Below are 22,323 nucleotides of genomic sequence, written 5' to 3'. Positions count from 1 at the left end.
TGCCGCCCGTCTCCTCTGTCAAGGCCAGGGAAACGCGATCCCCACCATTGAGGGTTGGCGTAGGAATCCTACGTCAGCTGCCCGGGGGGATTTGTGGGGTTTTCAGACCTTCTGCGCTGCGACGATGGATGGGAAGAGCCTGAAGGATGAGGAAATATCCTTATTTAGAACCTCGGGATCTAAATTCTTTTTATAAAAACAGTTTACAAGTGCAGTGATGGACAGAAGTCTTTTGCATCTCCTATGAAATAATTATGAACATAGGAGGGTGTGAGCTTAGTCGCGTGCATTAACAGAAATTTTAATACAGAGCTTTAATGCTGGAGTCTTCATATGATTTCCTTTTGTTTCTTTCTGAGAAAATCCAGAAAGATACATGGTTTAGATTAGCTGCTATGAGATCTCTGAATCTGACATACCCTTCTTCTTATACTTACAAAGACAAAGTTGCCCTGAGTAATTTAAGTCAATACTGAATAGAAAAGCACTGGACATTAAAGAAAGGGATTGCACTTGGTTTCTTTTAGAGAGCAAACCTCTGCCATGTCCAGTCTCACCATCTCTCCAGAGGGGTAACCCAGGCACAGCAGCCAGACGGCAAGGTGTGCTCTCTCGTATGGATGCAGGAGACACACTGCAGAGAGGCAGCAGGAGATGTGGTGAGGCTGACCGGTCTGCTGCAGACTGCAAGGTCCGAGCGAACAGACTGCACCTCCGGAGGGCTCTGCCCTGTCACCCTGGCTCAGGGGCTGCACCCGGTGCACTGCCTTGCAAAGCTCCCCCCCTGCCCAAGCTACGTAGCACAGCTATGGAGAACAAAGAAGCAAAAACCCCACTGTCCCAGTGCCCTTTCAAAAAAACACAGATTAATTTGGGTTTATTACAAAACATTGTATGTATGCCTTGGCACATGTCAAGAGCATGAGTGGAAGAGAAAAGACTGAACTGCATAAGCAGGTAGAAACCTCGTGTCCTGATGAGCTTGCAGCATATATGTATAAACATTCATAACGCGCTGGTCAATCATTTGTAAGCAAAGAGAAGCAGATGTTACTGGCAAAGGGTGTCGGCATTGTTTGGTTTCACAAGAGGTGTGATTAGAGAAGGTACTTGAAGGAGGAGAGAATAATCACTTGGCATGCAAAAATGAGAGGCAAATCCAAGCAGAGGGTTTGGTGTATTGTTGTGTAAAGCAGACTTGCGTGCATTCATTTGAAGAAGACATACGTTCAGGACCAGACAATGGAAATTTTTTTTTCTTTGAAACTTCGGTGAAAATAAAATAGTAACAAAAAGGTTAACATGTGGTTATAGAAGTTCGGCTATTATATAAGCCCTGTAGCTTATTTCAAAAAAGAGTATAAACCACAAAAGCATTTTATGATTTATACAAAAGAGGTAAGAAATGTTCCATTTTTCTGTGTTACTGGTATACATTTTTTTTTTGTCTGGAGCTTGTTAGATAACAGTAAGTATAATAATGTTTTATCTGATTCTCCTAAACATGCAATTAAAGTACATTAGTACCAGCATACTAGTTTATGTTCATTATTAAATGTAAAAATCTAAGAACTCTACATTAATGGAACATAAAATTTGAGATTTTAGTTACACAGAAGTCAGGGAATTCAGATGGACGGTTCCCATAGCAACCTATCTCTTCCTCTTTGTGTTTTTCATTTCACTAGAACCTTTCATTACTTGATTGCACCATACATTGTATCATGCAATTTCATCATAAAATTTCATCATTATATAACTGTGTGAGAAGAGAGTGAAGGTTGTCTTCGCTCAACACTTTCTAACTTTAATGTTTCTGTTGCACAGAGAGCAAACTGATGCTTAAATGAATCGGGCCCATGATTTAAATATTTTTTGCTTTTTTGGGGGACCTCCATAAATTTGGCTGGGTTCTTTGGAATGGCTATAAATAATAAAGCAGTTGAACACAATAACATGTCATTCCTTTGTAATTGGCTATTGTCTGCCTTGCCACGTAGATATGTGGCTCCAGTGAGCAAAAGAGAGACCAAATCATTTTTCATTTGTGGCTAAAAGTTTTATCCCATCCAGATACAGGAAAGAAAGTGATAGTGGAAAATGGAGGGCACTTGTGGTTTTTGTCTTCTGACAGTGGAATATAATTTACCAAATTACAACTCTGTGAATTGTCATGGTCGCTAGTGGGGTTATCAGTTAGCGATCATTGTGGTGGCTTCTAGACACATAACAGATAGGGGACTTTGTAGAAGTAGACCTGTAATTCTGAATTTTTCCACATTGTAAATTTTGACTACAGACGAAGAGCCAATGAGATCACACTTTTCATTACACAAATGAAGATAGTGATTAACCTTGCAATGGTTAGGTCTTTGATGCAGAGGATATCAAAATGAACAGACAGAGTGGGCTGGTCTGAACCTTTTGGGGGCCTTATCAACCGACCTGGTCTTTTTAATTTGGCAGCTGTACTGTGAGCATTTCCAAGCCCAAATATGTGTGGCTTCTCAAGCTCTGGAGTGCTGTGGGGAGCAGTTCCACGGCAGATGAACCTATTAAGAAGAAAGGAGATACCCCTCTACAAAGATGAGCAAACTAAAGAATAGGATGAAAAAAGATTGAAGAGGATAATACTGCAGAAACAGAGACTGGATTAGGAAAGTGAAAGGCTTTTCCTCCTCAAAAGCCTTCAAATTGCGATGATTTCCATTGCCTTGATAAAATCAGATCTGGCTGGTAGTGCCATATTTTCTTTTGTGCTTTTGTAGTGATGATAAATTTTGCATGAAATGAAAGTAAATAATTGTTTATACTTCATTTTACAGCAGCCTATATGTCATAAGTCAGCACTTCTCCTCTGAGATTTATAGAGCAGGATTTAGGCTAAATTGCTGGCATATGAGATTTCAGCCAAAGGTTGTTTTCCTTTAACCATTTTGTTTTTCAAATGCTTTGGCTGATTTTAGGTTATTGGAGTCCAATATAATTACTTGCTTAATTGCTTGGAAGAAGTAGAGCTTCCGTAGTTCAAAAATGGCTTATTTTCTTTAAAAATAACTGAAATCTGGCTTGGAGTTCTCTAGAATGCAATGCACTATACAATTGTGTAATTTTATCCTCTTAAAAATTCCCTGAATAGTCATTAAATCTTTGGAAACTAGCTAATCTCCAGGAGGATGCGATGGGTCTGGCTATTTTCCAGGGTTTGCAAGAGGCTATGACAGCTTAACATGGTAAGAAAAATGGTTTCTAAATCACTGCAAGACTGGGTCAAAGATTCTAGCCTGCTGAAACCCAGTTGGTCTTCTTAATGACTTCTGAATTCTCTGATGTCCAGAATCAGCCTCTGCTTTCAAGAGGTAACACAGAGCAGAAGAGAAGAGGAAAAATTGGCACAGAGTCGATAGAGCTTGCGAATAAGGATGGATCAGTTAGATATTGGTCAGTGCCACTTTCAGTTGTGCTGTACCAGCTTGTGTTGTGTCATGTTGAAGCTCAACAACAGAGGGCTTTTATGAGAGGTATTAGGTAATGATGTGGAGGAGAGTAGAGTAACAAACAAGGCAATAGAACAGGCAAAACTGTAGCCTGCATGTTGAGAAGCCAGAGATAATGCTAAGATGTTCGGGATCATTATATTTGTCCTGAATACCACTCAGTACCTTAGCGCGGAGGATAAGTATGTCACTTTCAGCCTGCTCTCCTCTCCAGAGGACTGTGTATGTGGGTGTTCATGTGCCTGTGCAGTCTGTCAGTCTGTTCTTCTGTCTTTTCCCTTATAATATCTTCATTTTTTATTCGGTACCAAGCAAATCTGGCACAAAGGGAGGGGTCTCACAGACAATGAAATTCCAACAAGTTTCATGAAAATTATATGTTCTTGTGCAGAAAAAGAGAACCAGAAATTACTCCCAGAAGGACTCCCAGCTGAAGGCAGTGTTACAGTATGTGTCCTTACACACAGAAGCAACAAAGAATAAGCAGAAGGATGGGTAGGGGGCAAGAGAAGCCCCAAGAGACCCAGCCACAGGAAAACTGCTCTGGATATTGCACTTTACCCCAAAATGCAATTCACAGGGAACCAGGCATTAGTTCCAACACTCACAAAGCTAGGAGCTGTGCCTCTGACTGTGGCACCCTTGTGGAAATTTCTCTTGCCTAACCTTACCCCAAATCACTGAAGCATATTCTTTTTTTTTTTCTTTTTGGGGAATGGGGGAGCAGGGAAGAAGTGCACTGCATTAGTGAGCTTGGTTAGCCATGTCAGCCAAGGTACCAGCCAAACACACTAGATTGATGGGTTTTGCAAGGGAAAGATTTGCCTCTACTCTTTAGAGCTAAAGTTAATTTTGGGTAGAATACCAACATGATTTTACTAAATTTGGTCTTTGGTTTTTCTGGTGAAAACAGAGATTGCTTCTTCTCTGCCTGGTGTGGCTGCAACCTGCTTTCTAAGGATATGAAAATAAAAATAAATATGTATGAAAATAAAAACGTTACTATGTTGGGAGGGAATCTGGTCTCTTTTTGGAGATTGCTGCAAGACATTCATTGGGTTACATTGCCTTTCATCCTCTAAACATCTGAAAGATGGCAGTGCATTCCTGAACCTCTACAAACCACAGAAGTGACTGTTTCACATGCATGCTAAGTAGACAGTCGCAGAGCTTTAGGGCATTGTGAGTGTGCTGAGGACAAGGTGTGTCTTCTTTCACCCAGACACAGTCTTGTGTATGCAGCAGACAAGGATTTGGGAATGATGGGAGAAGAAAAGATTCAAAGAGGCTGCAAAACATTCCCCCTCTTGTCTTTTCATATTGCTCTTCGTCTAGGTTGTCTGGTAGGGTCAAGGTGCAGCTCCCTTCCTTTACCTATGCCCATTCAGTTGCAGCTGTGTTGACCTTTGGGAAAAAAAGAGGTCATTGCCATTTGTAAATAGAGGAGATGGACTGTCATATCAAAGCTTGGAGTTGAGGATGTCATCACATCAGCATCATTCCTCAGAGACTCCATGTGAATCAGCAGGACTCCATCAGTGACTCAGATGAGCTCAAGAAAAGGTCCCAAGAGTGCTGATCTGGGTTTCATGTCTGGACAGCTTGATCCAATGGATCTTGAAACCAGAGTATTTTATGTATTCAGAGGATGACTGTCTTGTACTTATACGAAGAGAAGAACGTTACTTGAGATTATTCAGATGTAAATGAGAAATTTCATTTTTAATATATCGCATTGTACCTATTAAATCTATCAAACAATAGCTGATTGCAAAAGCCCTCTATAATTGGCTTGTTTCAACTAGTAGCAGTAGAAATCATACATGACTATGTCTGTTCTGCTAGTTAACATTTAAAAGATAAAAGAGAGATAAAAGGGAGTGGAGAATTGTAGAGAATCATTCAGGTTGTTTTAGCTTCTTATGGTTTGATTCCAATGGATTTATAATTTTGTCTGTGTGTCAGTAGTAGCTCATGGGATTAGACGTGAAGTCTGTATAGATACGAAGTTTGAAAAGAAAGATCTACAGTGAGCTTGCCTTCCACAGTTGCCTAAATCTGTTTCAGAGGTCCATAACATGAGTTTGGAAGGCCCAGATCTCTTAGGGCAGATCACCATCACTTAGCTGACTTGATGAAAATGTGAGGTTTCAGGGGGTGTGTGTCCACAAGGAGAACAGCTCTATAGCTTTTGCAGGAATAAGAGGGCTCTGTTCTTAAGTCTCGGGTAAAATGCAGAAAATGAAGTCTAATTTTTAGTAAATAAATACGATAGTACAGAAACAAGGTATGACATTATAGTACTTGAGGGCTTTAACGGTAGTAAACTGGGCATTGCCATAAAGAAAATAATTAGGAAATGTACTTTCACCAAAGGAACAAAAAGCTCAGATGAGAGGTAGCCATTCTGAAAAGACAAAAAGAAACCAGTTAGAGCATCCCACACTAATACATAGCACAAGCATAGCCACTTATTAACACAAGAGTGCTATGTGATCTATTATGTTGTAACTGAGATTGCTTAGTCAGGTTTCAACTCAGAATTAACTGCAAGCTGTCTAATAAAGTAGTAATAGCCAAATGGACTCTTTGAAGAGAAATGAGAAATTCTTAAACTTTAACTGAGAAATTCTTAAAGCTAAATTTGATAAATCTTACAAATACTGACTTTGTGTACTATTGCTTGTGGTTGGGGGGTCCACGCAGGCTTGCTTCTCATATTCTTTTACCTTAATAAAGCCAATAACTGTTCTTTGGTGATCTGTTGAGGTAGATCAGTTAAAACCTATCGGAGGCCAGGCAACCATTCTGAACTGTTAGCTACTGATTTCATTCTGGTTTTACGCTTTTTCATCTCTGTTATTTATCTTGGTGATGATGATCATGGTTGTGAAGGTTGATTTGAGCTGTTGAACCTGAAATTCATCTGTTTTGAGTTTTCACTAAGCATCTGTTTTAGCAGTGCTTTTTCCTGTACATTAAGCTTCAGCACTGTGCATTTGTAGCACTGTAACTGGAGTCATAAAAAGTAAACACCATGTCTAGAAGCTCTTAATCGGTATTTCACAGCCGCATTAGCAACTCCGTCCTCCCCCTTGCCCTATCAAAAGCATACACTTAGGAATGGCAGGGCATTGCTAATGCCATCCCTTATATCCAATTCAAAGGAAGAATTCAATTTAGATACTCGTCCTTCTTCTTCTGTGAAGAACATGAATTCCTAAATTTGTTGCAGGGTTTTTTTCATCTCTTCCTCCTATATCTTTCTTTAGAGAAAAGGAAAACACCAGGGTATTCCACTGTAAACAGTATGCATCCTTTGGTTTTAATGCTTATTCATTTCAAATGGATAAATATGTTAAAATAAATTGGATTCTGTCTGGCTATCTTAATGCCTTAATGCTATTGGATATGGTGGGAGGGGGGGTACTAGCACAGGCACTTTGCCAGATTGCCAGCTTCATTCTTTATTGCCTGATCCCAGTTTCAGAAGAAAGAGGTCTGTATGGTCCTCTCTTGCCACCCGTAACTGGAGACCTACAGCATCAGTGTGGTGCATCTCTAGTCACTTCTAAAGCATAATGTAAAACCTTCCACTGCTGGGCAGTTTGTGTTACTGTAACACTGCTGAGTCTTTCTTGCAGCCCGTGTCAAGGATTGAACTTTCTAAATTATGTATTTCAGACGTTGAGAAAGAAAGGACTTAATGGCTGTGACAGTCCAGACCCCGATGCAGACGATTCAGTAGGTCACAGCCCTGAGTCTGAGGACAAGTACAGAAAAATTAATGAAGATATTGATCTAATGATCAGCAGGCAAAGATTATGTGTAAGTACTCTGAGCTCCTTTTCATTTTTTTTACTTTTTGATATTTCTCTGAACCTGGCAGGCATTGAACAAGAAAGAAAACAAAGGTTGTGAAAGCCCCGATCCTGACTCCTCTTACGCTCTCACCCCACGCACTGAAGAAAAATACAAAAAAATTAATGAAGAATTTGATAATATGATCAAGAGCCATAAAATACCTGTAAGTACCAAAGGTTAGATGGCTGTCTGCTGATAACTGCTGCAGTAACAAACCATAACCCTTTCAGTTCTGGCTTCTTAAGGAAAACATTTCAGCTGGAAACAGGCTTTAATAGCCCAATATATAATTAAACACTGTGGTCAGAAAATTTCACACGACATATTTTTCTTCCAAGTTTCTACCTCTGACACACAGACAAAGCCTACTATAGGTGAAACCTACAGAAGGAAGTGAAATATACAGATATACATTATATTCACTTGATTTACAGAACTGTTTTACCACATCACTCACCCAAATTAGATCTAAAAAATAACGATGGAAATCTTTCTTTGTGGACAGGCTAACAAACCCACAGAATACTTTCTGTGGTGATATAGAAAAAAATGATGTAGAACTGAAATTCCTTTACATATAGTAATTAGTGCGTTCTGTGCATGTCACTTCAGTTCTCAAGTGCCTCTGCTAAACTCAGTTGCAGCACTGAAGGGTTACAGCTACTTGCTCGCTGCAGAGAAACAGACTGCATGAGAGCCTAATGGTAGGATTCAGACATGTTTGTGTGTTGGGGTGATTTTACAGCTTTATCAGAGAATTTGCTTTGACCTCATCAGCATTTCTTTAATGCTTTAACATGAGCTAAATTTTGTGTTAACCAAGTCAAAATTTCTAACCATCAGTCATATGCCTTGCCAGATATCTAAGAGAAATAACTCTGCATGTGCTATTTTGTTTGCACAAGAAATACAAGGGAAGAATACTTTGTCATACGTTTAATATTACATTTGTAAAGCCGACAAAAAGAATGTGGAGGTTTGGAGGTTATATTTGGCCCTTCTTCCAAAAGTGTGTGGAAGAGAAAGTAGCAAACCAAAGATTTGCCCAAGTCCAAAGAAGCATCTGAATTTGCATAGGTTATTGCTTGCTTCTAAAAGAGATCATTTGGATGTGTTCATTCCTCATTCCCACATGTAGGTTGTATGGTCAGCTGCCAAAAAGGATGTCTGTATATCCAGAATGAGCAAAGTCTCTTCTGTAGTGCTAGTCAATTGTGCATACAAAATCTGATACCTAAGCTGAGGATACCTTTTAAGGATGCTCAGATTCTGTTTCATGCAGTGTAAGCGTTCCTTCCATTAATTCTCAAAAGAAATATTTTCACTCAAATTAATTAAAAGTTGAAGAAGGTCTCATATCATGGCAAACATATTTTTGCAAAAAAAATTTAAATAATAAAGATTTTCCCAGAGACCAGAATGGCACCAAATTTGATAAATTAGTATTTGGAATGACTGGTTAAGGATGCCCAACTTGTATGTAAAATATCAGGGAGGAATACATATATATTCCATCTTTTTTTACCTCCCTTTTTATTTGCTTCTTTTGCATAGCTGTTTTTTTCAGGGAAAAAAGCTGTCACCATGAATTTGATTTTTCAGGATGGAACTCAGTTTGACAAACAATGACTGCAACATTTAGGGTGACTGTTATAAGCTGAAATGCTTAACACTTTTTCATGTCAAAATTTTACCTATTGCCATTCCTTTCCTCTTCCAAGGATGACCTTTGGCTTGTTTAAATCAAAGTGACGGAATTTCAATCAAATAGTATTTAACCAAGCTACTTTCCCACCTTAAAAGTTGTGTTTGGGATGGTCCTTCAGATCCTCTGTTTCTCTCACGCTACCTGTTTTTGTTCCAACAAAGCAGCACATGTTATAACAATTTGAAATTTTAAGACATGAAAAAAATCTTGGAAAAAAACTCATTCCTGTGGTAGTGAGTCCTATCACTTTCTTTACCTCCATAAGCATTTGGGAAAATCGTCTTTGCTATGAAACTAGGAAGGTTCTAGGAATTGGAAACAACACATTTAATCTAAACATGGTACATCACTTTTGTCCTCCCTCTGGTTGCTTTCATGAAGTTTGACCTTTTGACATCAAATATAGTCCTACTTCAGCTATTAACTTGGTGATTAACTTGGTTTCCTGAGCTGTATTTTGGGTATAATGTAACTTCCTACCTTGCAGCGATGTTACAAGGTACAATGTATTATCTTTTTGTGAAATTACTTCAGAGGTGCTTCAGAGATACAGAACTGCAAAATGTTAGCGTTTCTTTTCATGTAAGACAGAATATCCCTCCTTTGAATACTTCACACGCAGAGCTCAAGGTCTGTGTGCTCCTTCAAGCTGCTTACCACAAAAGGATGAATCAGCAGGTGTTCTCCCCTAATGCAACAGGAGCTCCTTCTCTTGGCATAAGCCAGGATGTAATGGGCAAGATGGAGCTCAAAGCTAGCACATAGTGGAAATTTGTAAATATAATATATTTTTATATATATATGTAATATATTATATACAATATATACAATAATGTATTGTTGTACAATATTATATACAATAATATCCTTAATTGTACAAATCAGTGTAACTTCAGGGAAGTCAGGGAAGCTATATTCATTTACTTGTGATCATCAAAGATAGCCAAGAAAGTTGGAGGGAAGAAAGCAAAATTGAACAAAAAGTCACCAAGTCAAGTCATTAAATCACTACTTACAAAATACATAAAACAATGCAATGCCTGTGCCTGGTCTTGTAGCAGAATAAAGCTGCTGCCAAATGAAAACAAAATTGGCTTTTGCTCCTAACAGCTAAGGCCAATAATGTTTCCTCAGATAATTTTCTGGGGATAAGTATTTATATTGTTCTAAAACATCTGATAATAATTAGACATTTATTTGTAGTTTTCATAAGAGTGATGAAAGCAGAGGAGACAGAAATAGTCCACTAGAAGGGAGCTATAAGTATCTCTGTCTCTAAATAAATGAAGGCTTGGTTGAACATGGGAAGGATAAAAACAATATTTAACACAGAATGTTTGGTCCATTAATTTCCAAGGGTTTTGAGTCCCCCACACTTTGCTTTGCACAACATACCACAGCTTGTGGAGCGCACATCTAACACAGCGTGTGCTGTACACCGGCGGTTTCATCTCAGGTGAGCCATCTGCCCTCTTTGGCAATTGTGTCCAAAGGAGAAGAGACAGAGGGAAAAAAAAAAAGCAAAATATGGCAAGCTGCATACACATTAGAGTAAGGCTACGCCTATGTTAGTAAATTAGCAAATGGCAAAGAACGTACCAAGGCAGCGGGAGGTGCTTATCTCTGCCCTGAATTGTTTGAACGGTCCCTGGCATGCTTTTGGCACTGGCCAAATAACACTCTCCCAGACAATTTCTTAGCTCTTTTTGGTAGTTAGCCAGGCCAGGAACAATTCCCAATTGTCAGTTTATATGTAGTCATGATGGTTTTGAACTTGAAAAAGCTTAATAGTATGGACATGGACTGCCCTGTGGCCTCAGATGGCCTCAGTTCCTAGGCAAGTTTAATTTACTAATATAGATATTACGCAAGTGCATCATAAGCTTTAATGCCATCAGGCCTAGCTGGAATAGATACGCCCCGTGACTTACCACCAAGAACGACTAGGGAATCTGCAGTAGGTTGCAGTTCTTGGTAAAGGACATATAAGACTGTAACAAAATTTGGGCAACCAGAGCAAAACTGTTGCTAGAGACTTACTGTTTAATACTGGTGCTTATCCAGATAAACCTCTCTCTCTAGTCTTTGACGACTGAGGAGAAGAAATAAAAACTACTATATTCCAGATATAGTGAGTATTGTGCTGCAAAGCACAGAGTAAACTGACTTTGCCCTGATAAAATTGTCTGTGAAGTACTCCGTAAACAGACAGTAGGTAAAATGGTGAAAATGAAACCATTGCTACAGAAATTAATTAATTATTTGCTTAACTAGTTTTAAAAAATATTTTTTAAATGACAAAAGGAAAGCTAAGTATCTCTTTCAGCAATGTTTGTATGCTTCAGTGATGACTAGTGAGACTGGCAGCCGCAAGAGCAACCAAGACTGGAGCTCTTTTGTGCTGTACTAATGTAGAAAAAGAAGACTGCAGCGCTTGAAGGGTTTGGTTTGTACATGGAAAAAATACAGAGCATAATGATGAAAGTAGACGAGCCTCTTGAGGATTGGCAAGACCTTCAGATTTGCGTTTGTACCTGTGTTTTAGTTTAGATAGCTCAACAGATATTGGGATTAGGAAGATAAGTTGAGAAAATAGAGACAATATTGGTGTCGTCAGCTGTTTACCCAGGCTCAGAGGGCAGATTTCACGGATCTCATGACAGAGATGAAGAAGACACTGTGCAAAGTGCTCCCCGGTGAGTGACACTCAATCTGATATGGGCTGGCACTCAAGCAGGGAGGATCATGTGCTCGAAGCCACCAGGCAGAGAGATCTCCACCACAGCCCTGAACATTGCAATAACAAGAGACTCCATGTTGGCTTATTCATGTCTCGCATCAGGCTGGAGGTGCAGCTAAGACATCTATTCTCATGTGAATTCACTGGCTAAAACCTTTTGAAAAGGCAGAAACCAGCAGCAGCAGCTGGCTTTGAGTTCCAGGAGCAGCCATGTTCTTCTGACTTACATGGGATTTGGGAACCTCTTGGGTCCTTCTGAGGCCAATGAGGAGAGTGTCTTGCTCAAAGCATACCTTCAGGCTAACAAAATGTTTCAGGTTATGCTATATGAACTATTTCCAAGGAGCCTAGACCTCAGTCATGACATATACTGGTGCTCCTTGTGCTACATACTTTGTATATTTTCCATTGAAAGACAAGCCACACATGCAGGTAGTGAGCTGGACTTCAACTGTAAAAACATCTGCAGGCAAAAAAAGGTTGCTCCTGAAAGAAATAAAGAACATACTTCAGCAATTACATTTTTCATCACGTAATCATTTATTCTCTTTTTTCTATTTGTGAGAGCCAAACATTAGTATGTTTCAGGATCCCTACACAGACCTAGCAGCACGTGTAGTTTTTCTCCTTATCCACTAAACACATAGATTCCCAAGACACCTCTCCTCCCCTTCCCACCTCTACTTAAACCATTCAACTCTATGGAGAATAGGACCCTTGGGGTGCACTTCAGCTTCTCGGCAAAGGGAAGCGAGTCCCAGTGTGCAGCCCTGGCTGGGGAGCAATGCCAGCAGGTCCATCTGCTCAAGTGCCCTACCTGCTCTCATCCGTTGTGCTATGGCCATCTCTCACAAACCAAGGCCACAGGCTACATAGAGGGTTTCAGAGCTAAATTAACACCTTGAAATAAGTCCCAAGGCATTTGTGTAATGTATCCTTCACATCATACCCTGAACTAAAATCTTGCTCTGTGTTTCAGTGGTTAAGCAAAATGATTCCTCTATACTTAGAGCAAAATTATGTCTGCCCCTAGAAAGGGGAGAGCACAAAAAAAAAACCCTTAAAGGATAACCATAATTTGATGGCCAGTGCTGTAATACGCAGGGCGCAGCCAACAGCTCTGGCCAGCCAGAGAAGAGACATGTGGGTGGCACAAGGTCAGGGCACCTCTGTTGCCTGACACAGCAGATTATGTGTCTGGCTCTCAACATACTCCCTCTAGGTCCTTGAATACTTACCAGTACTATCAGCTGCCAAGAACAAAATTAAAATCTGTGATTTCCTCCCTCTGAAGATGTTACAAGGCTGGTTTAAAGAATTTTTTTATTAGTTTAGACTCTTGAAGCTTATAAGATTTTTAAATGGCAAATTAAGGGGTACTTCGTTTGCATTCAGGTATTTGAATATTTAAAATGCTGTCAGGTAATTCTGAAAAAGTTTTCTTTCCATTCACAAAGACAAGAAATTTATTATTTTTAAATCAGGTAAATTAAATATGGCATTCTAATGTATGTGAATGCCACCAGAGTCATAAATTTTACAGAAATTCAGGCAACTGCCACCCAAGAAAACCCCAACTAATAAACACATCAACCAACCAATAAAAAATCTGAGCTGGGCTTTCTAAGAGCATAATGAAAATCAGGTACTGCATCTCCTCGCACCCTCTGTCAGAGTGGTCCATAATTTGGTTCTTTTTTGAAAGAGATTCTTGCAAAGGAGAGTTGGTCAGGATAGGATCCTGTCTTAAAGTACGAAAACAGTATATTGAAAAGGCATCATCAAACACCATCACCCCCCCCCCCCAAAAAAAAGGCAAAAAAAAACCCCAAAAAACCACAAAGAACCCAAAGACTGATGTGCATCTAAAGTTCTTGCATTTGCTACCGGTCCATGAGTAGAACTTTGTTTCTTTTAAGCCCCCCCAAGCTAAGATAGAAACTTCAAAAAAAGTAATTTACTGTGTTGGTGCCTTTAACATGATTTGGGATCATTCTGGTTGCTAAAGCAACATAAGCTGAAATTAAAGCTTTCCCTTTTGCATTCCACACCTTCTAATTTTTCTCCATGCAATGAAGTCATCATAATCATGTACCTTTGATCTTGCAGTCATCTGTGACACTAGATATCACAAGTGAACAATTACGACTTCACGGAGTGAAAGAAAAAGAAAATTAAGCCTCATAAAGCAGGGTTTTGTTTTAAACAAAAAAAAGAGAAAAATCTTTCCAGTTCTTACAAAGTAAGTGTGCAAGCTGCATTAAAGGAAGATGGACTCATGATTTGAAAAATCGTATTTAAAAGCCTTGGTAACTCTTTTGAAACTCTTCTCTTGACTCTTGGGGGAGGGGGACAAGCATAAATATTTTAACCACCAACTACAAAATATTTGAACTAAATATAGAGTAACTGTACTTGAAGGCTGTTGTGTTTCTGTACTATTCTTGTCTTTGTTTCCCTTTTTTGCTTGTACAGGCTGTTCCACCACCAAACTTTGAGATGCCAGTTTCTATCCCAGTGTCCAACCACAACAGTTTGGTATACAGTAACCCAGTCAGCTCACTGGGAAACCCCAACCTTTTGCCGCTGGCTCATCCTTCTTTGCAAAGAAATAGCATGTCTCCTGGCGTGACGCATCGGCCTCCAAGTGCAGGTAACACAGGTAGGCTCTGTTCAATCCGATCCCTTTAAATGCTCTTTTATCAGATGCTTGTGTGCCTTAGGTCACTTTACACTGTACTCTGAGAAACAAGAACTCTGTTTTTACCGGTCATAACCATTTGTCCAAAATTGCTGTGTTGAAAAATCAAAAGAAGAGCCAAAGGGGTTTCTATTCCCAATTTAGAAAATAAAAAAAAAAAGTTCTAGAAAAAGCTGAATATTGACTAAGATTAAAGGAAATCAATAAAGGATAAAAGGGCAGACAATTTGCTGTTTCATAAAAAGGTAGCTTGTCTACTTAATTCATGCAAGAACTCACTATACCATAAAGCTTAAGCGGGCAGGGGAGAAAATGTAGCCAACGCAAACAAGTTGAAGCAAGTAAAATAGGACACTAATAGGACACTCGTTACTTAAGTCATCAGTCTAGAGGCTAAACGCAGAATTTATTATTATTTATGCCAACAGGTTCCTTGTTGGGTAAATGTTAGTTTAGCTCTGTACTTGAGTTCCTTGTATAGCAAGAGGCTGTGCTTTACTCTGGTGATGATGAGGGCTCACCTCTGAATAGGATAAATGGGGATTAAATTCCTTCAGTCTGTCTGACTGAAGCAACATCAAGATCCTTAAGTACCCCGGGTTCAAAGAACCATTTGAGGTCCCCAAGTGCAAAGAGAAATTTTAAAAATCCTTGGAGTGAATGTCTATGAAAGGCTGAGGAAATTAAAATTAAAAGCTATGTAAATATATGTTGTAGCTTCTGAGTTACGTTCTCGACAGGAACTTTCAGTCTCTTCCTCCCAATGCTATGTGGAAGTCTTTGCTTTTCTGACTAATACTGAATTAAAGATAGTTTTCAAATGAAGGACTACTATACATAACTTTCAAATATAATTTATTTTTCATATGCTGTGGAAGTATGAATATAGAATAAAGAAATGTTGTGTATTACATATTTTGTTTGTCCTTGAAAGACAAATATCTTGTACGGGTAACATTAAACATTACAGTTTTATGACTACGGGTCTGATCGGATGCCTGTTGAAGTCAGAGGAAAACAGTGGTGGGTACTGGAGCAGGCCGTTTGAAGTTAGAGAAAATGTTTTGAATGTTTGCCTGTTATAATTTATCGTGCTCATTTGTAGTATTTCATTTCAACCCCCTAGGTGGCCTGATGGGTGGGGACCTCACAACCGGTGCAGGCACCAGTGCAGGTAAAGAGAAAAGAATTTATATTTATTTTTCTAAGTGAACAAAGGACTTCCTTCAAAGGCTGAGTCCTAAAATAGCTCCATACTGGAGGTGGGATATTAGAAAGTGATCGGCATCGGTTTATTTCCCCCAGCTGCAGGGTGGGGAGTTGATATTTGTGCTTCTCTTATTTGTAGGAAGAGGCTTACTTTCAACAATGTCAAAAATCTTTCACCTCAACAAACTCCACGAATACAAATGTCTGTTTTCCTTCACATGAGCCTTTCGATAAAAACTTTCGGGTTCATTGCATAGGCCTGTTCAAGCAAAACTCCTACTGAAGCCAGTGTCAGAAACTCTGATCTTTTTTAAGTCACAAGGAGTTTTTCTATTGACTTTAGTGGAATTGGGGCTTCGTTTTATGAATTTAAGCTTGAGTAAAGATTTCGATACAGAGTCTTTCATTAGCCTTCTATCTACAGAGCACGGATTTGATTTCAAGCCTCTGCTTTAAGACCATTGCTACTCAGCAAAATCTGTTAGCATTTACTTAAATAATCAGTAATTAACTTAAGCTTAGTTTTATGTATTTACTTAAGTGCTTTGGTACACAACAGGGAAAGGATTTTCAAAATACTCATGTAGAGAAAAAGATTAGCCCCTTAAGTCCTGCTCCCATAGAACTCACGAGAACTGTACCTGCTAAGGTCTGTGTTATCAAAGCAATGTTGTCAGAGTAGTCCCCTTTGCTCAGTAAACTCAGTGGTTTGTTAGCAATGTCAGCAATGTTGCATTATTACAAATACGGATTACAAAAGACAATGGCAAGATTACTGTTTCAGTTTGAGAAGCAGAAGTAGACACATATGTTCGAAGAATATAAGATGAGCGGTAAAACGTGGAGCACATCCAATTTTACTGGATTAACCGCTCTCAGAAAGAACTGTATGGAAAAATAGTTGGGAGATCCATTTTGTGCACTATATATGTGCATACATATGCCAATTTTGACGTTGTCTCATAAAATTACTTATAAAGAAATTCTGGATATAGTGATCTTTTCTTTCTTGGCTCTTCCCAGCCTGCGTTAGACCACCCCCCTTTTATCTTCACGCATAGATGAGTCACAGATGTTTGTGTGATGCATTTGTAGTAAAATTGAAACTGCGCAGCATTGTATCAGAAAGCCACTTTAAACGCATGCTGAAGCTTTGAGGGGTCATTTTGTATTAATTTAGGAGGAGGGAAGGCAGACCACGGGAACTTAGCTATTAGTCTCCTTTGTTCTCAAAAAAAGAAAGCATGATAGAAAATTACAGATTTGTTAATTATCTTTTGTTAGCCTGCGAAACACAGCTAAAGAAAGATTCATTCTGGCGATGTTCGCATTTCGTCTCACTTTAACCTTGTGTATAGTAGAAACTTCAGGAGGGGCTCGGATAGGAAACTGATTGCCCTATTAAGGGGCTCCCTCTACTGGCTTATTAAGAAATATCATTGTCTCCCTACTGGTTTCCCTGTTCCTTTAAACGACGCTGGGAAGCAATTAGTAGAGAAGGCAATGTTTTCTTTTAAAAGGCGCACATACAAAAAATAAAAGTTCCTCTACACATGCATTTGGCTTAATAATCCCTGTGCTTAATAAAATCTGTATATCAATATGCCAGTTGAAAATTTATATTCTTTCTAAATACATACTTTTTCCTAGAAATATATTAAAAGCATATATAAGCATAGGAAGAGGAATAGGTTGATTATTTACTCACAGATTAAGAATTTGTATTTCCTGGGCGCAGTGTTATGCATTAAGCTCTCAAGCAATGTAACTTTGGAGCAGGCAATTGATTTGAGGGACATATATATGAGGGGCATTGCTAGGAATGCATCATAAATATTTAATCGTATGAATAGTCTTTGTTCTTTATCTGGCAATAAGAGCTTTAAACACCATTAAAGAAGTGTTTTCTAAATCTCTTAAATGCAGAGCAGTAGGAAGAATTTGATACAGGGCTGAAGGAAGATGAAAAGGTCACCATAAGGTTGAATCCTCTGTCTTACTTGCATCATTCCACAATGGCACTATTTTGGACCCTCTTTCTTTAGGGTGCAGAAGAATAAACATCAAAAGTTCTCTTTGTTCATCATTCCTCACAAGAAACAGAGACCTCTATGTTTTTTTCTGTTTGGCATCTTAGAAGCTGGTAGCATGATCACATGGTTTAATCTGTTGGGGTTCATATTTGTGGCCAAATTAGAACATTATGAATTTGCATTTTTCTGCAGTGTCCAAAAATAGCATATATTCAAACTAACATACTCCAAGAAGAAGAGTCTAAAGAGTTTCATTTCTGCCATTATAAAATGAAACTAGTTTTGATTGCTAACACCAGGCCTCCGTTTCTGCACTACTTTAACAAATTACATTGTAACAAATTACATTATAACTGCAATATCAGAAATGGAAAAAGATTAGTTAAGATTAGTTAAACTGCATTTGAGAAGTATGTTATTTTGTTGGTTTGGATTATTTCAAGTAATAACCCTGAAATCATCCACAATTTACCGTGGGAGTCAACCCAAGACATAAATAGAACATAAAAAAGCTGACTATTTCCTTATTACCCTACACAACTAAATACCGTCGGTGGTATTTTTAAGTTAAACCAAGGTTATCTCAAGTTTGTTAAAGTAAATTTGTTCTTAGCCAAACACTGATTGAATAGTTTCTATCATGTGATAGTAGCAACTGCCACAAAATTGGAGTGAACTTCACATTTAGTATAGTTGCTAAATTATAAATACAGGAACATCTTTGGCACTATTCTCTCAAACCACAGGCTTTTGATTGAAAGAGAAAACAAGAATTTTTTGGACCCAAATCGGTATGGTCTAAAACCATTCTAGCTTACCCCATAACTAATATGAAGACTAAGTGACATGTTACCTGTTTACATAATAGACTATGTGAAGTTCTTTTAATTTTTAGGGACCATAGCCTTTAACAAAACCACTTAACAGTAACTTGACGAGAAATAAATAATGTCTATGAAGTTTTAGTAAATGATCTGAACTCAAGTTTTATTCAGTGGCTCAAAATACAACAGTATTGGGGGACGCCTTTCTTTGCATCTGTACTTTAAACTTTTGATTTTCAGACTGACTTATATTTTTAGATTGAGTTATATTTTTCATTTGTTGTATGGTTTTCCGATTATGACATTTTGTATTTTATAATTAAGTTTTCTTTTGAGTGGAATAAGCCCATCTAAATCAACAGAATTTCCTTACATTTTAAACCACTATAAATAATAAAATCGAAAGAAAAATTCAATCTCAAGTTTTAAATCCAGGATGGGTATAATAAAAAATATACTTGCTTTAATTGTTTGTTCACTTCCTGTAATTTGTTTATTTCACTATTTGATTCTTGTACTGCCTCCATCTTAACATTAATATTAAACTAAAGGAGTAAGTTCAAAAGTACTTGGGATTCTACAAATGCTGTCAGAGGGGCTAAGTGCTTGTTCTTTTTAAATCAAGCATCCTCAAACTACCTTTAAACCTGTTGTTTAAAATCATTAGAAACTGAAAAGATCATTTTGAAAAATGCATTCCACGTCTTTTTAATAACTGAATCCCGTATTTATCTATAAATCAGCAGCTAGTCATTTCCTTCTGGAAACTAGCCACAAGCTAACAGTTGCCTTCTCATCTTCTGAGGGCTGAGGTCCTGGATCTGCCAGCCAATATCATAATTTGCTAGTGCTTTCCTGCTCCTTTTTCTTTTCTTGGTCATGTACTGACTGTGGGTGAGTGTATTATATATTCTACTAGTATTTCAAGCCACATGGGAATATATGTAATAGAAGGGGTTTTTTAAATTTATAAGCGCTCAGGGTGGAGGCAATCTGGATTGCATCTTCTCAAAAAAGAGTGATTTACTAAAAAGAAGCAATCTGCCCAAATAAGCCTACAAGCAGTATCAAAAATAAGCAAGGATTTCAAAGGCACCTAGTTGCATTAGTGTCTTTTGAAACTATAAATATAAATAAGCAAACTAATACTAAAAATAAAAAATTAAAAAATTAAAAGGTTACATAAATGTTTTCGTTTGTGCCCTGAAATCATGCTTGGCATAGACAAGAGAAGATAATTCTTAGGCTTCAAGTGTGGAATACATTAAATAAACAAGTGAGCTTAGAACAATGATTCCCAAGCCAGAGTTTATGGGCAACCTGTTACGACTGGGTTTGCCAGGGAGAGCATGATAAGTCATTGCCCTTCCCTTATTACTCGATGAGTGCAGTCGCCCACAGATCTCTGATCCAAAGATTGGGCAAGATGCGGTACAAAAGTATAGTAAACAATAGTTCCTGTCCAAGGAAGTTTACAGTCCAAAAGAAAGAACATGCAGTCATTCATAACAGAGTTTGTGATGCAATAGTGCCAAATCCAAACAATAAGAAATCATGAATTGGCAGGTTGGCTTAAAACCTGTGGAGGGGGATAAGAAATGAAAAACACAACAGCTCTCCTTTTCTCTTCTCTTTTTCCACTCATATTATGCCATTAAATGTTCCTTTTCCAAACTTTCCTCCATATAAGGAGGATATATACTCTTTTTTTCAGTGTTTTAAGGGAAGTACTTACAGGTAGGAGATTTGTGATAAAGCAGAAGAACACTAGAACTTGCTTGACAACTTTAATACATAGTATGAAGGAAATAGTCTATCTAACAGTACCTGAATTTCGTATCTGTGTAGGCAGGCAACTCAGGCCTTTCCAAAATTAAGTCCTATTTCTGCCCTGAGCAACTGATCTATTTTATACAGCTTATTCAGACTCTTTACATACAAGTAGAAATTACATCAGTGAAACTTCGAGAATAAGTTTGAAAGGGTAAGTGCTGCTGTCCATGTAAAAATCAAAAAAATCTTGCAATGGGTGTCATGCAAAGATTGGATGTGTGTATTTTCAGCAAACTCGTGTGACCTCTTACCAATGAAGAGATCCATGTAAGCTCATTCTGAATAGACCTCAGTGAAAATCTGTGAAAATTTGGTCTTTATTAGGTTTCTGTCAGTTGTGTTAGTGTTGACTTAGTAACTTATTTAGTTATTCTCTGTCTCATCATCTCTCTAATCAGCAGTGTCTCAATATTTGTATTTATAAAAAGACAGCTTGAAAGGATTGAAAGGGAGAAAGCCCTAAGTTCACGTGTAATGAACAATTAAGTGAGTCATACAAACTGTGGTTCTTTGTAAGTGGGATTTTAAAGACAGGCGTGATTGACTTCTTTTCCTTTATGACAAGCAGTTTCAAATGTTCCTCAAGAATAATTTCAATTCTTTATATAAAATCCTTATCCTAGTGAAGTCTGTGGGAATTTTATGCTTTACTTCAGTGAGACAGGGATTTCATTGTTTTTTTTGTCTGTGCATTCTTGCTCATTAAGACACCACACTGTCTTCTGTTGCACACTGCAATCCGTATTCTTGTTCAAATTCCGAAAATATAAGAAGGCATTGCAAATTAGCAAACATCTGGATTTCATGCCTGTCCTGAGTCCTGAAAGAGATAGTTGATGCCTCCTGGATCTGGAATGCAGCAATGACTTTGCTCTGAGAAAGAAAGCAAGAAATGCATTTAACCTCTTGAAGCTGGGACTGCAGCCACACGTGGAAGCTCCTGGCAGTATTAAGTTAATGTGACCCCTGCCCTTTAACTTTTAACATGGTTCCCCAATTAAGTTATTCAATCCATAGATTCCATTTGTTTTCCAAATCTCTTGCAAGCTGACTTTTCCTTTGATAACAGTTAGAACAGTCTCCCAGAAATAAAAGCTAGAGGAGACACGGATGGCTTAGTTACTGATCTTTACTTTGCAACTGCTTAAATTTCAAAACAAATCTAAGTAGCATTATCTATGTGCAAAACACTTTCCTGTGTATATCTGTTCTAATAACATTGCTAAGTTAAAAATATAAGTATATATCATTTGTGTTTAATAGATGTAGTCCTGAAACTTTCCTGACGTTGAATTTTAAAATATGCATTCTTCATTTTTCAATAATTGTGCATTTAACAAAAATCAACAATACAACTTTAGCTACACGTTTATGGAAAAAAATGTTAACAGTTATTTCTAAAATTTCTTTGGGGAAGCAAGAAAGTACATTTTCACATAATGTGTTCAGTTTATAATTGGAATTACTTCTTGTCTTGAAATATTTTTCATTAAAAGAGCATTTTTCCCCCAAATTATAATTTATTTCAAACACCCAAAAAAGGAAATTTTTTGTCATCAGCAAATAATTTGTTAAAAGCAGATGATTTGTTAAAGGCTCTCACTCAGGCAGTCAGGAGGAGAAATAAGTCTTCTACCTTTCCCAGGCTCATATCTTTTTCCTATATATCTTCAGAAAATATTATATTTTTCAGTAATGTAGTTTTCCCTCTGACATAAGTCAGGGTTTTTTCCTTTCTTCTGACTCTAGAACAGCTCATATAAAAAAAGAAAAAATACTGTTTGTTTTTTGCATAAACAGGACTAGAATGGAGCATCTTTTCAGCTAGCATACAAGATGAAGGAAGATATATGCTCCTAAAATGCATTATTTAATTGCTTTACTGAAATAAGAATTAACTTATAATCACAAAAG

At 37.9% G+C, this 22,323-nt stretch overlaps 1 protein-coding gene across 1 annotated transcript in view; it reads left to right on the top strand.

Moving 5' to 3' along the window:
• Positions 1-7,181: 7,181 nt before the first annotated feature.
• The window catches only part of MEF2C (myocyte enhancer factor 2C), a gene marked incomplete at its 5' end in the record, with an annotated part of 35,421 nt that continues 20,279 nt past the window's right edge, over positions 7,182-22,323 (top strand). The window contains 3 exons of the mRNA XM_009576794.1: positions 7,182-7,325; positions 14,285-14,471; positions 15,637-15,684. Coding sequence (XP_009575089.1) covers positions 7,182-7,325; positions 14,285-14,471; positions 15,637-15,684 — 379 coding nt within the window. The remainder of the gene's footprint in view (positions 7,326-14,284; positions 14,472-15,636; positions 15,685-22,323) is intronic.

The sequence above is a fragment of the Fulmarus glacialis genome, unplaced genomic scaffold (assembly GCF_000690835.1).
Source record: "Fulmarus glacialis isolate BGI_N327 unplaced genomic scaffold, ASM69083v1 scaffold33874, whole genome shotgun sequence".
Classification (NCBI taxonomy): Eukaryota; Metazoa; Chordata; class Aves; order Procellariiformes; family Procellariidae; genus Fulmarus; species Fulmarus glacialis.
Note: the sequence above shows the minus strand (reverse complement) of the source record. Positions and strands in the feature narration are given on the sequence as shown.